We start from the raw sequence: 18,901 nt of genomic DNA on the forward strand, positions 1-18,901 counted from the left end.
TGAGCAGATGATCATTGTCACAAACTAAGGTTTCCAGAACTGATATGTCTTATCAAATGATGAGGTCTGTTTTGCCTGTGTGTATGTGTGGTATGCATGTGTATGTGGTGCATGTTGGTATGTATGTAGGCACATGTATATATGCAGGTGTAAGTGCTTATGTATGCATGTGGAGGCCAGAGGTCAACTTCAGGTATTTTCCTCTATCCCTCCCCACCTTACTTTTTGTGACAGGGTCATGCTGATTCTTCTAGATAAGCTAGCCAGGAATTCCAGGCAATCTTCTTTTGTCTGCCTCTCCAGAACCAGGATCACAGGTATGCACCCCAAGTCCATCATGCATGTTCTCAGATTAGAACTTGGATGCTAGTGCTTGAATGGCAAGTACTCCGCTGACTAAATTATCTCTCCAGTCCCATGTACATTCTTTTTTTATCCTTCTAAGAGAGTTTGTATTCAGGAAATTTACAATTGTGTGTGCTTATGACTTGAGCATATTTCATGAGCTTTGTCACTTCAGTCACTATACATAGTTCAGTGAACCAGGCAGGCATGATATCACATTATTCCATTATAGTCATACCATTAAATTGTATAACATATGAGAACCAGTGGTAAGAAAGTTACAGGTCTTGATAAGTTATGAGTACAAAACAGGGTAGAGTATTAAATCTATAAAATCTAAAAGCTTCACGGAACAGATATGTTAGAATTTTTTATTTATTGTTATTATTATTATTATTATTATTATTATTTTGGTTTTTCAAGGTATTTTCTGGCTCTAGTCCAGGCTGACCAGAATGGAATTCACTATGTAGTTTCACAGTGGTCTCAAACTCACAGCATTCCTCTTACCTCTTCCTCCTGCATGCTGGGATTAAAGTCATGCACCACCATGCCCAACAACTTTAGCTTTTTAAATTTTTTATTTATTTATTTTTTTTAATTTTTTTGTTCATTTTTTATTTATTTATTTGAGAGTGACAGACATAGAGAGAAAGACAGATGGAGGGGGAGAGAGAGAGAATGGGCGCGCCAGGGCTTCCAGCCACTGCAAACGAACTCCAGATGCGTGCGCCCCCTTGTGCATCTGGCTAACGTGGGACCTGGGGAACCGAACCTCGAACCAGGGTCCTTAGGCTTCACAGGCAAGCGCTTAACTGCTAAGCCATCTCTCCAGCCCAAATTTTTTATTTTTAAAAAAATCGTTAGACTTTTATATCCTCTCTCCCCTAACCCCATTCCACTGAAGGTCCTTATCAGTGGGGTTATTGGTATTCACTGTGAGGTACTGAAGGCCTCCATTAGTCTTGTTGGGGGTGGGGGTGGGGGAACCTTGTCAAAATCTAATCCCACCCACCCCTTTGCTCTTAAAACCTTTCCAACTCTTCTTCCACAATGTTCCTTATGCTTTTGTTGGAAAATTGTAGATTTTATTTAGTGGTGAATTCTCTGTAGCCTCCAACTCTCTTTATTTATGAGGTCAGAGTAACCGTAGTACCTGTCACCATCTCCTGGGAACTGGTTGTCAGACTATCAGAGAGCACTATTGGTGTTGCTGCTTCTGCTCAGCCCCAGCAGATGTGGCAGAGGAGACCTATGTTATGGTAGGCAATTAGCTGCTTTTAATGTTGTATTGATGTATCCTGGAGCTCCCCAGTATTGTCTGTCATTAATAAGATAAAACAATTCTCCAACCAAAAGTGAGAGTAGCTTGGATGGAAGAGGATAAGCATAGATATTTGACACACCTTTTCATGTGTGTACCCCTTCTTAGCCAAACAGCAGTTTACATTCTCTCTGGAGTCCACAGGTGTCCTGTGTGTGGGATTCCAACTTGGTTCCCAGTACCATTGATGAGTTCTCTTCCAATGAGCCCGTTTCATGTCTAATTCAAGAAGAGTTGGTTGCCAGCATAGGCCATGTGTAACTTTTGCACAGGTGTATACCTCTTGACTATCTGATTGATTTCATTACTTGAAGAATGTCCTACTTATTCATTCCGTTGGTAACTATTCTCCCTAGCAGTTCTCACAGTACTTTCCAGTACTATAAGTGCTATCCAGGAGTAAACTGATTTCTCTCTCAGTTGTAGCATGGTCTCTCTCTGTTTTCTGGCTGTGGGATGTTGTGTTTACAGCGTTGGGTCTTACCTTTTAGCTCTGGCAGATAACTAAATGCTTTGGGAATGCTCTCATTATTTTGGGGACTTAATGGGTCTCCCTAATCAGTAGTTCACTTGGGTGGGATCAATTCTGTCCCTGGGATTTATCAGACAAAGCCCATGGTTTTAGGGGTAAGCTTTTTGCACCTTCCATGTGGCATAACTTTCAGTGTCCTCTCCCCCATTATTGAGGGATATATCTTGTAGAATGTTATGCAGAAGAAAGATTTCTACCATGCTGAGTCATGTAACTAGTATAATTCTCCCCACACTTATCCTTACCCTACTTCCCCAAGACACTTCCATTTTCTGTATTTTATCTTTTTTTAAACTTATTTATTGTTTTTATTTTAGACAGAGTGAGAGAGAAAGAGAGGAAGAGAGAGATATAATTGGCACACTAAGGCATGAGCCACTGCAGTTGAACTCTAGATGGTTGCGCCACCTAGTGGGCATTTTCTACCTTGAGCTTGCCTCACCTTTGTGTGTCTGGCTTATGTGGGATCCAGTGAGTTGAACATAGTCCTTAGGCTTTGCAGGCAAGCATCTTAACTGCTAAGCATCTCTCCAGCCTTATTCTATCTTTTTTCTTTCTTTTTCCTGTCCCTTAACCTGCTTACTGCGTAACCTGTCCTCTCCTTCCTCCCTATTTCCCCCTTTTCCAGCTTCATTCCATTTGGATGCTCTTCTTTCACCTTGAACAAAAAACCAAGTCCAAATGAATCAAGGAACTCAATGAAAGACTTTGGTTTAATTTCAATGAAATATAATCACAGGCTGTACACAGGTGAAATGCTTATTTTATCTTCTATTGATAATTACTAAGTCTGTATCTGTAGATGTTTTAGCAAAAACAAGCAATCTTTTTGCTTTATAATTCTTAGTATAATTATAGCAATAACATTCAGACCCATACAAACATGTGACAGGTTATATAAACATATCCACCTATGTTGTAAAACTTGATGCTGTTTTACTGTTAAAAGCTGTGTTTCCAAAGACCTTTTCAAATAAAGCAAGTGACAAAAAGATATGATGACCTTTCTTCTGGTAAAAGTCAAATGTATTCCAGTGAAACCATCTTCTTTTCTTAACTGTTCAACTTCTTGACCTCCCCTGTGTGACTATTGAAAATGAATTCCATTCCAGTCACTGAAAGAAATTTATATATATATATATATATATATATATATATATATATGAATAAAATATAAACATAAAACTTTAATATCTGTTAAATATGAAAAAATTTAAGCAATGAAAACCATACAATGGGAATATTTTATAGAATTAACAATTTGGTGAGAGAACTTTGTAATACATTAGTTACTGGTGAACCTGGTACCATGGGATTAAGTTTTCACTACAATCAAACTTCTGGAACATATGCAACAATGGAATCAGCTATTAATTACAAAGTTATAGTGTGGCACATGTTTCCTAAAATTATTCATATAGTGAAGACTATAATTCCATGATACTATGTTTACATAGTTATTTTAAAATTGGAGTTAAATAACACCTTTGAAAACAGCGTACCACTTTCAAAGATAACCCCATCAGAATTACTTCAGACTTCTCAATGGAAACACTGAAGGTTAGAAGGGCCTGGAGTGAAACTCTCCAAAGTCCAAGAACCTATGGATTCCAACCCAAACTACTCTACTCGGCAAAAGTATCCCTCATAATAGATGGTGAAAGAAAAACTTTCCATGACAAAACTCAGCTTTACAATTATATCAACACAAAACCAAACCTACAGAGAGTATTTCAGGAAATTCTCCACAAAGAAGAAACAAATAAACAACTCAAATGCCTACAAGAAGCAGATCACAACAACCAAACCCAAAGTAGGCACAAATAACTACAAAGCTCATGAAAACACCAACATACATCTATCACCACAATATGGCAGAGATTAAATCAAATCTCACAGTCATTACCCTAAATATTAATGGCCTTAATTCACCCATAAAGAGATACAAATTAACAGGATAAATAAAAAAATTAGACCCCTCAACCTGTTGCCTTCAAGAAACCCTCCTCACCACTAAAGACAGACACCTCCTCAGGGTAAAGGGGTAGAAGACAATATTCCAAGCAAATGGGAATAAGAAACAAGAAGGTGTAGCTATATTAATATCAGATAAAATAGACTTCAAAACAAAAATAATCATAAAAGACAAAGAATGCTACTTCCTACTCATCAAGGGAATGATCCATCAAGAGGATATTAAATCAAAAATTTGTATGCACCAACACAGGGGCACCACAATTCATAAAACAAAACCTACTTGACAATAAAACACAAATAACCACCAATGCCATCATAGCTGGGGACTTCAATACGCCATTATCAGTAATAAACATATCATCCAAACAGAAACTCAACAGGAAAGTAAGAGAGCTCAACAAAACCATAGAGCACTTAGATCTAACAGACATCTGCGGAACTTTCCATCCCAAATCCACAGACTACACATTGTTCTCAGCTGCCCATGGAACATTCTCTAGAACAGACCATATACTCGGTCACAAAGACTGCCTCCACATATTTAGCAAAATTGACATATTTACCTGCATGATATCAGATAACAATGCTATATTGCTAGAAATCAACAACAAAAGACCCACCAAGAAACCCAACGGCACCTGGAAACTGAACAGCACACTTTTAAACAATAAATGGGTAGTGGATGAAATAAAAAAGGAAATTGCAAAATTCCTGGAATTGAATGACAATGAGTACACATCATACCAAATCTTATGGGACACAATGAAGGCAGTCCTCAGAGGAAAATTTATAGCACTCAATGCCTTCATAAAAAAGACAGAAAGATCCCAAATGAATAATGTAACCATACACCTAAAGGCACTGGCAAAAAAAAAATACAACCCAAGGAGCTCCAGAAGAAAAGAAATAATTGAAATTGGAGCAGAAATTAATGAACTGAAAACCAAGGAAACAATTAAGACAATTGACAAAACAAAAAGCTCGTACTTTGATAAAAAAAAAAAAAAAAAGATTGACAAACCCCTGGCCAATTTGAACAAGCAAAAAAAGGAGAACCTTCAAATTAACAAAATTCAAAATGAAAAAGGAGAGATCACAACAGACATAAGTGAAATTGGAAGAATCATCAGTACTTATTTCAAAAACCTCTACTCCACAAAACTGGATAATGTGGAGGAGATGGATAAATTCCTGGACCAATACCATCTACCAAAGCTAAACTCAGAGCAGGTTAGTCACCTCAATGAACACATCACCCTCATGGAGATTGAAAAAGTAATTTAAAAAAATCCTCCAAAAAGGAAGTCCAGGACCAGATGGCTTCTCAGCTGAATTCTAGCAAACCTTCATGGAAGAACTCAAACCAATCTTCCTAAAACTGTGCCACACAATTGAAAAACAGGGAAAGCTACCAAACTCCTTTTATGAAGCTAGTGTCACCCTAATTCCAAAACCAGGGAGAGATGCCACCAGAAAAGAAAACTACCAGCCTATTTCCCTAATGAACTTAGATGCAAAGATCCTGAACAAAATCCTCGCAAACCAAATCCAACAACATATCAAAAGCATTATCCACCTTGACCAAGTGGGATTTATCCCAGGAACACAAGAGTGGTTCAACATACAGAAATCTGTCAATGTAATACACCATATAAACAAGATTAAACATAAAAACCACATGATCATTTCGATGGATGCAGAAAAGGCCTTTGACAAGATACCACATCACTTCATGATCAAAACATTGGCGAGCATTGGCATGGTTGGTTCATATCTTAACATAATAAAGGCAATATACAGAGCACCAAAGGCCCAAATAATACTTAATGGAGAGAGACTGGAGGAATTTCCATTAAGATCAGGAACAAGACAGGGTTGTCCTCTCTCACCTCTGCTTTTCAATATAGTACTAGAAGTCCTAGCTCATGCAATAAGACAGGAGAAGGAAATAAAAGGGATACAATTTGGAAAGAAAGCAGTTAAGTTATTCTCAGATGACGATCATACATGTAAAAGACTGGAGAGACTCCATCCCATAACTCCTGAAGGTGATTAACTCCTATAGCAAATAGTGGGATACAAAATCAATGCACAAAAATCAGTAGCATTTCTATATGCAAATGACAAAGATGCAGAGAAAGAAATAAAGGACATAGTCCCATTTTTAATAGCAACAAAAATAATATAATACCTTGGAATAACATTGACCAAGGAAGTGAAAGGTCTATACGACAAAAACATAAAAACACTCAAAAAAGAAATTGAGGAGGACTTGTGAAAATGGAAAGGCCTGCCAGACTCCTGGAAAGCAGAATTAACTTTGTGAAGATGACAATCCTAGCAAAGGCAATATATAGATCTAATGCAATTTCTGTTAAAATCCCTATAGTGTTCTTCACAGAGATAGAAAAAAATGATCTCAAATTTCATATGGAAAGGCAGAAGGCCTTGCATATACAAACATATCCTCAGCAAAAGAAATTCCTCTGGTGTCATCACCATACCTGATCTAAAGCTATACTACAAAGCCATAGTAATAAAAACAGCATGATACTGGCATAAAAACAGGAGTACAGAAAAATAAAATAGACTTGAGGACCCGGATTTTGGGTCAAGCAACTATAGCTACTTGACATTTGACAAAGGCCTGAACAATATAGGCTGGAAAAAAGATAGCATCTTCAACAAATGGTGCTGGACAAACTGGATAACCACATGCAGGAAACTGAAACTTGATCTACACATTTCACCATGCACTACACTCAAATACAAATGGATCAAAGACTTCAATATAAGAACAGAAACTCGAATACTACTGGAAGAAAATTTAGGAAGTACTTTCCATGATATAGGAATGTAAAAAGACTTCCTGAACAAAAGCCCGGTAGCTCACGATCTTAAACAGTCACTCAACCAATGGGATCACATGAAGCTGAAGAGTTTCTTTACAGACAAGCATACAATAAGCAAAGCCAATAGATTACCCACAGAATGGGAGAAAATATTTGCTGGTTATTCAACTGATAGAGGCCTAATCTCTAGAATCTATAAGGAACTCAAAAATCTAAACAGTAAGAAGTCAAACACCCCACTCACAAAATGGGGCAAAGAGATGAACAGGCAGTTCACAGAGGAAGAAACAAAAATGGCAAACACACACTTAAGAAAATTTTCATCATCCCTAACCACCAGAGAAATTCAAATTAACACAAGTATGAGGTTCCACCTTACCCCAATAAGGATAGCAAACATCAAAAAATCAAATGAAAATAAATGCTGGTGAGGGTGTGGACAAGTAGGAATATTCATCTACTGTTGGTGGGAATGTAGGATGGTACAACCACTTTGGAAAGCAATATGGAGACTCCTGAAAAAACTGACTATAGAGATACCAACAGACTAAGTTATTCCTTTTCTGGGTATCTACCCTAAAACCTTCAAACCACAGGCCAGAGAGATTTGCTCAACCATGTTGTAGTGGCTCAATTTGTAATAGCTAAGAGCTGGAATCAATCCAGATGTCCATCACTAGAAGAATGGATAACTAAGATGTGGTGTATCTACACAATGGAATTCTACACAGCAGTAAGAAAAAATGACACAAAGAAATTGGAGTAAAAATGGGTGAACCTATAACAGATCATTCTCAGTGAACTTACCCAATCACAGAAAAAATATCACCACATAGTCTCACTCATCTACAGCTCCTAACCTGAATCTACCTAAGATACCTTACATACCCAGCAAGCATCTCATGGACTAGACACTAGGATGGATGGGGAGGGAGGGGAGGACATAGAAGGGGTGAGAGACACTAATCTAGACCCAAAGGGCAATGTAACCATAAATTCTACTTCCTAAAAGGGAGACCAAATAGTTGAACCTTCACCAGACCCTTACAGGAAACACCTGAACCACAAGACACTGGAGAGTTTAGGAACAACTCTAACCTAAACCTTCTACATCTCCTCTCCTTCCCTCTCCCTCTCTCTCTCTCTCTCTCTCTCTCCTCTCTAACTCTTGTAAATTAGTTATATTTTTCCTCATTTTCTTAGTGGGGACTGACCTGTAACTCCCAGTACCAGCATGGGGCTATCATCCACAATGAACTTTTGATCAAAGAAACCTGCAAGGTTTCCTAAAAGAATGACAGATTTCTGTCAGAGTACTTGATGACCCACCAAAGGTTAGTGGTAAGACCCTATTGCTGAAGATACCATATGCAGCTAACTTGTAAAATGGAACGGCATGGCTGGAAGCCAGGAGAGAGTCAGTCCCCAGACAGTCAGTATATCTAGTTCAAGAAGGTGGCACATGGGGGACTGGGGTAAAAGACTAATATTGGTCCAAGCAACTCATGGTCTAACCTACTTAGCAAGAAATAACCCTTTATGATACCCACACAAGTGCAATAGTGGCACACAGCCATGGTGGGGAACCAACTGCTCTTGATTTTGCTAACTGATCCCCTCAGTGGTATGGGACCCATAGCTGGAGCTAGGAAACAAGTCAGAATCTTATCCACACATAAATCCTCTCTCCAATATCAAGATACCATCAGTATGGGCTACAAGAGGGCCTACTAACTCTAACCTATTAAACTCTGTATAAAAAAAAGTAAGGGTTATTTCATTTTCCTGGAGCTACCTTACTCTCCATTGGAAAATCTGCTTCTCTTTTTCAGATAGATGCAGATCCTAAGGAGAGAACCATCCCATCATACCTCAAAAGGGCCCCAGCTGAAACTAAGGAACATTGACAAAACAAGCAAGGGTGCTGATTTCCTGATGAACCAGATACCAGCACAAGGGGGAAGGAGACCAACAGAGAGAAAAATCAACTCCTACCAAATCAGAGAGGCCAGAGCCTCAGAGGCTCCCAACACTTCATCACTAAAGCAGACCAAAAATGAACCCAACATGGCTTGGGAAATTTTGCGGAAGAGGGGGTGGAAAGAATGTCAGAGCCACATGTTGGGTCAGGATATACAGAGACATTTATCATACCAATAACTGTGGGCTAACTCCACAATGCATGACCCACATACCTCAACAAGGAGGGGCCAGTGGGGTGGGGGTAGGTCACGGATGAGCCTAATAATGGTACTAAACTGCCTGTATTTGCTGCATAGAAAACTAATAAAAATAAAATAAAATGTAAAATCAAAAAAATAAATAAATAAAAGAAAGAAAGAGGGAGGAAGAGAGAGGCAGAGAAAGAAAGAGAGGCAGATTTAGAAATATGGAGAAAATGGGCATGCCAGGATCTGTAGCCATTACTAACGAACTCCAAACACATGTACCACCTTGTGCATCTGGCTTTGGTGGTATGGTGACTTGATTCAAGTGCTGCCCATAAATTTAGGTGTTCTAAATGCTAGGTTCCCAGATGGTGGCAATTCAGGAATTGAATCCTCCTGGAGGCAGTACATTTTTGAGGACAGGCTTTTGGGTGTTATAGCCAGCTTTCTTTTGCCAGTGTTTGGTACTATCTGCCTTTGCTGTTGTCCACCTGATGTTTGCCACAAGGTAATGTCCACCCTCTGCTCATGTCATCATTTTCCCCTGCCATCATGGAGCTTCTGTTTGAGTTTGTAAGCCAGATATACTCCCTTTACCCACAAGCTGTTCTTTTTTGGGTGTTTTCGGCCAGCAATGTGAACCTGATTTCAGCAGTAATATTGGTTCCAGGAGTGGGGTTATTGAAACTAGATACCTGTGTGGCTTTTGGCCTTTTGGAGCTTAATTTTGAGGACAGAATGTGACAAAATTTGAAATCTTGGCACAAGAGATGCCTTGTATCACTGGAAGTACAGCTTGATTCTTTATTCTGGTCAGAGTTGAAAGAGTGAATGAAATAAGAATGATGGTGTGGCTTATGAGGAAGAAAAGGCTTTGTTTGGACTGGGCTAGATGCAGTTTGAGAGGCTTACTATGATCTGCTTGCCTGTGTCCTGGGAATTTGTTCAGGGTTGCATTGCATAGAAATGGACTGGAGTGAGCAGAAGGATATGGCTGAGAAATTTAATCTTTGGGCCACAACTTTTGTCTATTAAGCTGCAATTGTATGAGAGATTACATCCTTTGATATTGGCCTGCATTGAGAAAAAAGGAAGATTGTTGACTTTTTCAAAGGGACCTGAATGCTGAAGGAGTATCCTTTTCTTCAAAGTCTGATTTATTCTCCCACCCCTGGATTAACAAGTTGGTAGTCCACCTGGTATTATGGGGCATAATAAATGTAAGAAATGAGGGTCATTCAATTTGCAGCATGGTTTTATATTTTGGAACTGGCCATGGGAAGTATGAAGCAGGCTTGTTGAATTACTTGTGTGGAGAGCAATGGAGCCATGAGGATGAATCATGGGTTACAATGGAGACCCAATAGAGATGTGAGGTCTATGGGATGGCTGCCAAGTGGAGCTGTGGCACCAGGTCAAGTTTTCTGGGGCTGTGAGTAGTCTACCTGGAAGGGCAGAATTGAAACATCAGAGATTTATCACTGATAGAATTGCCTTGGAGACTCATTACTGGTTAGAGTTATTGGACTTGGAGCTACAGAGTTTCATATTTTCCCTGTTTAAATCTTGTATTGGTTGAGTATTTCTTTCATTTCCAATGCCATCTTTTGCAGTGTGAATGTTTATTTTTATTTTATTTGCAATGTGCATGTTATAAGTGCCTTTATGGGTTTCAGTAAGGGGTATTGTTTTTTGTGTTATGGCTCAATTAAAAGACCTTGGACTAGGGGGATATTTGAACATCATTGGGATTGATAAAATCTATGGGGACTTTTAAAGTTGAGCTTAATGCATTGCATTTTATATCATGGATTGTTCAGTTTATGGGGGCCAGGGGCAGAAGGTGGTGGTTTCATTCAGGTGTGTCCCATCAATTTAGGTTCTGAATGTTAGGTCCCCAGCTGATGGAAATCTAGGAATTAGAGCCTCCTGGAGGCAATGTATTATTGGGGGTTGTCTTATGGGTGTTGTAGTCAGCTTCCTCTTACCAGGGTTTGTCACACTCTTCTGCTGCTGTTGTCCATCTGATGTTGGCCAGGAGGTGATGTCCACCTTCTGCTCATGTTATCATTTTCCCCTGCCATCATGGAGCTTCTGCTCAAGTCTCTAAGCCAAAATAAACGCTCCCCCCCCCCCCATAAGCTGCTCTTGGTTGAGTGTTTTCTGCCAGCAATGCGAACCTGTCTGTAACACAGAGGTACTGGGAATTGAACCTGGGTCCTTAGGCTTCATAGGCAAGTGTCTTAACTGCTAAGCCATATTGTCAGCCTTAAATAATACATTTTAACAGTAAACTCATTGTGGTAGTTGAATGAAATGTCTCTTATAAGCTTATGTGTTTAAAGCAGATTAGGAGTCTTTGGGAAGTGGAGTCTTGCTGGAGGAATTGTGTCATGTGAGCAAACCTTGAGGTCTATTAGCCCAGCTTACTTGGTGTTAAAGCCAGCTCACTCAGACTGTATCCTTCCCATTGATGTGGAGATAGGACCCAGGGTTCCCACCTAGATCTATTATGCTTTCACTGTAATGATTATATTTCCCCTCAACTTTAAGCTGAAATAAATCTTTTCCTACCATAAGTTGCTTTTGGTCTGGTGTTTCATCCAAGCAATAAGAAGGTAACTTCTACACTCAGAATAGCTACTGTAATCCTTTGCTTGATCTGTTTTTATTTTCAGAATAAGGGTCAATGTTATTCACAAAATCATGAAAACAATGAAATGATTGTGGTGGGTAAATAGTGGTGAGTGAGTCATGTTCTAACTTATGGAAAACACAATATGTGGATTTGGCCATCTTTTGCTGAGAGTACTCATTTCCCTTTAGTGGTTATGGAAAAACAAATATATAAACTTATTTGTTGAATACCAATACACACACACACACACACACACACACACACACACACACGCACGTGAACGTGTGATTGTCATTCAACTCCAATGGAGTAGTATGATTACATATAGAATATGTAGTGAAGAAAAGTGTAATGATAGAAATGAGATGATTGTATTGTTGTTTTAGGTTTCATACAGGGATAGGGATAAGTCCTGCAAGAGAAAGCTCTGGAAACAAAGAAATGTAATTGCATTGAAGTTAGGTTATAGATAGCAGACACTTCTATAATACAAACTAGCAAGAGCACAGTTTTAGTCAATAAGAGTTACCAAATAAAGCCACATTCCAATGATGAGTTACACGAAAACATACCCAAAATACAAGCAAAGAGAGAAAGCACAGAAAAAAAAATAATTTCATCTTCTTACTAACAATGTCCTCTTTCCTGAAGCATGGTGCCCAGAATAACAAGGCTGGGTACACACAGGACAGGACACACAAGACAATCTAATAATCCAGGGACCCAATGAAGTTCATTAAGAGTATTTTTAAAAATTCTCCTTTTAAAATCAATATTTTGTTTTAGTTTGTGATACAAATTAAAATAGTATACTAGTCCACAAATTAATGTTCAATGCATTAAAAACACAAAGAAGTACTGAAATTATTGCTAAATGTATATGTTTTCTGACACAGCTGTACAATGTAAAGGATGTGTAACATAGTAATGTAGTACATAAACTGCCACACTTGAATATGATTTGGGCATTCAGTGAAGAATATTTACATAGCTGTGATATGATACAGGTGGTAATTTATGCACTTGTAGAATCAAATTATGGTTGCGTCTAGAATCAGGGGTGAGGTGTATAGTGGATTGATGCAATACAAAAACAGTTGTTGTGCATGATATGCCTTTGATATTCTATTTATTATGTACATATATTACTTAAGCACTTCAGACAGCTTATTATATCTTTAACTTAAACTCACAGTTTTTTTGTGTTGTGATGGTCATATCACATACTCTGTTGATGATTTGTTCATTAATCTATAAACTAGACAGAAATTCATATGGACATATCCCAATTAATCTTATCTTTATAATAATACAAAATATTTGTTAAGAATATACATTTCTAAGTCCCTCCTCCACGTGAAGATGTTTATGTTGTGCTACTCCTTGTGTCTTCTTCCCTTGTGCTATAAAATGTCTATAAAGAGAAGCTCATATCTTATTACATATATCATCATCATTAATCCCTTATGCCATTATATTTGCATTCTTAAAAGTTACCAGCAATAGCCTACTATGCACTCAGCACTGTAGAAAAAGATTCAATTGATTTCTTACATTGTCTTCCAAGAAGTTTATAGTAAGGAAGAGAGAGAGGGGCCAATATTATTATATATGCTGGTAAGTGTTTTAGAAGCATAGGGGAAACATCTATTCAAGGAATTTAGTCCAAGGGATGTGAAGTCTGAGCTGTCTATCTTTGCAAATAGGAGTTAGCTAGCTGAAAAAGGGAAAAGGAGTAAGAAGTGGCATTACTTTTTTTTAATTCTATAACCACCATATCTGTCATGATGTCCTTTGCAAAAGAACAAGGGCATGGCACATTGTAAAGAACTTACTAACATAAATGGTACTATATTATCAGAATGAATGGAATATATTTGAGATCATGTATAATACTATAGAGCATACTTATTTTGTTACCTATGAATCTGGATATCTGGCAATGTGATGTTGGCCTCAAATCTTTCTTTCCTTGTAGGAAAAACTGGGATATCATTACTTCTTTACTCATGGATTCATGAAGAATGAAGATTGAATGCTGTTTGTCTTGTGGGCTGGGACTTGGAGTCCATTCAGACAGTGTCATCCATGAATAGTATGTGTCATTGTGCAGTAGCAGTAGAGCAGCATGTGAATTATTCAAGAAATGTAGGAAACTGTAAAGCAAACTAGGAGCCAATTTCCTTGGCCTGCAAAAATGATTAATTAAGGCCATTCAGGTAGTAATGATGAGTAATGTGAGATAATAGAAGTCTGGAGGCTACTTAAATATAGTATCAGGTTTGTAAATTTTCAGAATAGATGTTTCAAGGAAAAGCTAAAGTGTTCCAGAGTCCTTATGATAATGGAAAAAAAAAATAATGGATACTTTAATAGAACAACTTACAATCCACATGGATCTTTAAGCAAAAATGAGTAGGTTGAGCTCCCTTATTAAGTGTCTTAAACATAAGTAAACTTGACGGTGTGTTAACTAATCACAGCATAATGCTTCTCTGCAGTGTTGGGAAATGTTTTGTATTTTAAAATACTTTGTAGACATAGGAACATTGATATCATCTTGTTCTTCTTACCAGGACTGCTTTCACATTTATCATAAACTACTGATGGCTGGGAAAATAATCCAGGTACAATTACTCTTATTACCAAATATACATGTAGATGCTGACATTATCAATGACCTTATAATTTCTATTAAAATTCTGCCTTATATTTCAAAAAATATGACTACTTTGTTTACTACATTACTCATGTAATGTACAACATTGAGTAATTACAACATCCAGAAGGATTCCTTATAGGTTCAGAGAAATTCACTTATTGATATTAAGGTTTTACTCAAACTATGCCCAATACACTAATCCTGTTATGCAATGTCTCCAAGATACCTAAGTGTGTACACTATTACCTTCCCATTGTCTTCATAACCATATGTTTACAGAAATCTGAGTTAAGTCACATCTCTCCTAAATTGTTTGTCATAGAGATATATAAAAAAAACATAAACAGAGTACTAAATATATAGAGACCCTTCTTTGAGGTGAATTGTGATTTGGACATGAGAATTTGTGTTACAGAAAGTACAGAAACTTTGTAAAAGCTCATTATTCAAAAGAATTAAGATGGTTGCTGAAAGTGAAATAACTTTGAAATATACTTAGAATTTGAGAAAACCAAAATAGCTGTAAATTTTCATCTCCAGGTCATACAAATAATGTAGCAGAAAGAGATATGAGGGTTTTTGCATGAAATAAGACAGATATAGAATCCTAGGTGACCATATACATGAGCAGGGGAACTTCTGGACAGGTGAATTTTGAATGGTTTGTGATTTTTAAGAGTATGAGAGTGTTTTAATCCAATTATTTCTGTTTTGTGTGGAATGTGCAGATACTACAATTCAAAGTGAGAAGACACTGATGTGTCAGAAGTTTGAAAGGGACAAAAGAACCTCAAATTGTCATCATTGGAAATGATCATGCAAATGGACCAACAGTCTACAGTCTGCCATGCTTTTTCTGAGACTCCATTTAAAGACATCTGTCATATACCCAAAGGGAGTCCAGAGTATAGAACTGGTTTTATTGTTTGTTTGTTTGTTTGTTTCAGTAGGAACACACTGTAGCTTAAAAGCCATAGAGTCAATGATAGGTGGGCTTAATTAGTACTGGCTTCCCCACCTAAAAATGGTTTAAAGGAGATGGTGAGACAAAGCTGAGAAGTATTTTCAGTTGGAGCTAGAATGTTGCACAGTGAAATACAAGCTAGATGAGAAGCAACATGACACTCGAGACCAGTTAGACAAGAAGACAAAGCAACAAGAGCACCAGCATAGAGAATGCAGACCAGTCAATAAAGACCTAAGTTATGGATTAAATTGTGTGTAAACAAATGAGGGTCGCATGTGTAACCTAGAGTTTTGAAACTACTGTAAGATTTGCTGAAGTCTTTTTTTTTTTGATGGTGAAGTCTTGGTATTTATCATAGTGTGGACATCTGGAGTAGGGAGAAGAAAATGTTAGAGTTATTCTGCAGTGTTGTCTCTTTGCCCTACCTGATTATTTCCTGACTGCAAGTTTGGTCTTATGTTTGGCCTGAAGTCATTACTCAGTGAATTTCCATGCCTGCTTAAGACATTATTACAATACTTGAAATGTTTATTTTAATATTTAGCATATAATGTATGAATGTCAGTAGTAATATGCATAAATAATATGTGATATAAGAGTTCACTTTTATATATCAATAGGCAAACAGGGTATACATAATTCTATATTTAAATAATAGTTTACAAAGAAGCTCTTAATGCCTCAGCCATACTATAAATCATTTATATTCTAAAGTATAGATTTATTCTAAAGTAAAGAATAGAAGTATTTATTATAAATATTTCAATAGTCCCTTATCTAGCTAAGAATAATCATTCTTGGATCTATGCTATGTAGGAAGTTGATATATTTGATTTTTAGAGTGTTGAAGATATTGTGTTTGTTCTAATTCTTATAGTATATAAGCCCTCATCATTAAATAAATAATATGATTAAAAACAATAATGGTGTTGTCAGTGACAACAGAATACAGGTATAGATTTCAATCTGCATTTATAAATCTTACTTTGCTCTCTGTTATGCTCCCAGTCTTGGAAGAGCATTGAGTGGCAAATAAATACTGCAAACTAAAATAAGACTATTGGGGCAGGAGAGATAACTTAGTGGTTAAGCGCTTGCCTGTGAAGCCTAAGGACCATGGTTTGAGGCTCCATTCCTCAGGGCCCACATTAGCCAGATGCACAAGGGGTGCACATGTCTGGAGTTCATATGCAGTGGCTTGAGGCCTTGACATGCCCATTCTCTCTCTCTCTTTCTCTCTCTGTCTGTTGCTCTCAAATACAAAATTAAATAAAAATAAACAAAAAAGATAAGGCTATTGAAAACTCTGATGAATACTTTAAGGGCAATATTTAATCTTTTGAAACATCAACTGATATTTTATATTTTCAAATTTGAAATATATTGAATCATATAGGATCCAACTTATAGAAATATAAATTTATTTCTTTATAACACCAATTCTACTTTACCTTGGTACCTCCGTGGGCTCCGTGGCAGTGAAAGTTGGTGGACTCTTCTGTGAGTGACATTGAGGAAATAATCTTGAGTAAGTAGGAGAACTATAGTTAAATTAATCACATACAGGGTGGTGTTTATGAAAATATATATATTGCTCACTTTTGATGAAAATGATCAACAATATCTTAAATGCCATTAAGCTTTTAAGTTAACACTCTCCATGCAAAAGGCAAAGAAAAATCTAAATGCCATGTTCATTAGTACTTCTTTTGAATATTAAAATGAAGATAATATTGTTAAACTACTTAAATAAAATTTTAATAAAAAAAAATTAGCTCCTAGTTTGAGGGTTAGAAAATAGCAGAAAAAAAAGAGCCTCAGATAAAAGATTTCTAATTATCCAAATTATTTCAGACTGCTGCCATTTCTGCATTTGGGAAGTTAAATTTTCAATATATATATATGCACATACATACATATATATATCATTAAGCATTTGAAGGAAGTTTCTAGTTTAACAGATACTATAGTTGCAGGACTACAATTCCATAATCCTCTGGCGATAGCACACCCACCAGTACCCTTCTGTGATAGTCTCAATTCAGGTCAGGAACTAATTATAGAAAGACTTGAAAATTGGTACAATATTAATTTCATATCCAGTTAGTATACATTTGATTTTATTTTTTTGTTTTTTAATAAGAAATGTAGGAAACCATAAGGCAAACTAGGAGCCAATTTCCTTGGCCTGCAAAAATGATTAATTAAGGCCATTCAGGTAGTAAGGAAGATTAATGGGAGAGAGTAGAAGTCTTGAAACTTCTAAGTGATTTAGTCTAGCTTTTGATATTATCATTGCAGACCAATATTGGCCTAAGGTGTATGTCACCTTCAAAAAATTCAAGTTTCTTACACTATCTGCTACATATAATAGATGGCAGCCTTCCAGCTGTCCTTTATAAGTTACTTCCATGTTAATAATTTGGTGACCTTTGGGTTGTGTTACTTTGCCTTGTGGAATCAATACTCCATCTTCTAGAATGAAAGCTGAGTTTGTCAATTATTTTCCACTTTGTTTCTCAAAAGGAAAAACAATCACCAGTGACTATGGATATGCTGTAGCAAAATGGTCTACCCAAGCATGATGTGCAAGAGTTCTATATACCATAGAACATAAATGTCCATTACTTCCTTTTCACATTCAATCCAATGTCCTTTCTCAGAAAGCCTATGCTCCTTAAGGGAAGATGCTATCTATTATCCCTGCATTCTGCTCATCTGTCACAATGTCTGTACCATAAGAGCCCCAGAAAGAATTTTTTAAATTCTTTCAGTTCTCCTATGGTTACTGTTGAAGTCCTTGTCATACAATTTTGGGACATCTATCTTTTGATGAATCAATAAAATAAGGTCTTGATCATGTTTACATACATAACAGCTACATTTGATTTGTTTATTTTTATTTAGAAAAAACAGTCTCATTTTTTATCTTTGATATGATTTCCGTGGCTCTCAGCTCATTGTGATCATCACCATGGGTAATGGCCACCCAGGTAGAAATGTAAGAGAGGAATTTTCCCAAACACTTTATTCTTTAAAAAAGACATCCTTGACAGATTTTATGAGCTATGAACAAATTCAAATTGAAGCAGAGACTGAAATCTTACTGTTTGAAGAGGCACCATGCAACTGCATAGAGACACAACCCAAAGAGGACTCCCATTAGAGTGAGAACAGCAGGAAGCCAGTTATCTGGCCTCCAATAGTATGAAAATTTCTTCAACACAGCAGTAGTAATCTGAGAAGCAGAAGAGTATTTAGTAAGCATTAACAATGCAGTTGACACAAACATGAACTGCAATATATACTTTTTTGTTCCTTCTTCCAGTATTATTGAAATAGAATTGCCACTGAATATTTATTTGAAAAATCAAAAAATTCGCACACATCAATTATAAGTTATAATCAACTAACTCCTCTTTCTGCCACTAAAAAT

At 36.9% G+C, this 18,901-nt stretch overlaps 1 protein-coding gene across 1 annotated transcript in view; it reads right to left on the reverse strand.

Moving 5' to 3' along the window:
• LOC123463958 (cadherin EGF LAG seven-pass G-type receptor 2-like) overlaps nucleotides 1-18,901 on the reverse strand; it is a 179,696-nt gene that overhangs the window by 42,023 nt on the left and 118,772 nt on the right. Inside the window, exon 19 of the mRNA XM_045160057.1 lies at nucleotides 18,573-18,703. Within this exon, the coding sequence (XP_045015992.1) occupies nucleotides 18,573-18,703 (131 nt within the window). The remainder of the gene's footprint in view (nucleotides 1-18,572; nucleotides 18,704-18,901) is intronic.

The sequence above is a fragment of the Jaculus jaculus genome, chromosome 10 (genome assembly GCF_020740685.1).
Source record: "Jaculus jaculus isolate mJacJac1 chromosome 10, mJacJac1.mat.Y.cur, whole genome shotgun sequence".
Lineage (NCBI taxonomy): Eukaryota > Metazoa > Chordata > Mammalia > Rodentia > Dipodidae > Jaculus > Jaculus jaculus.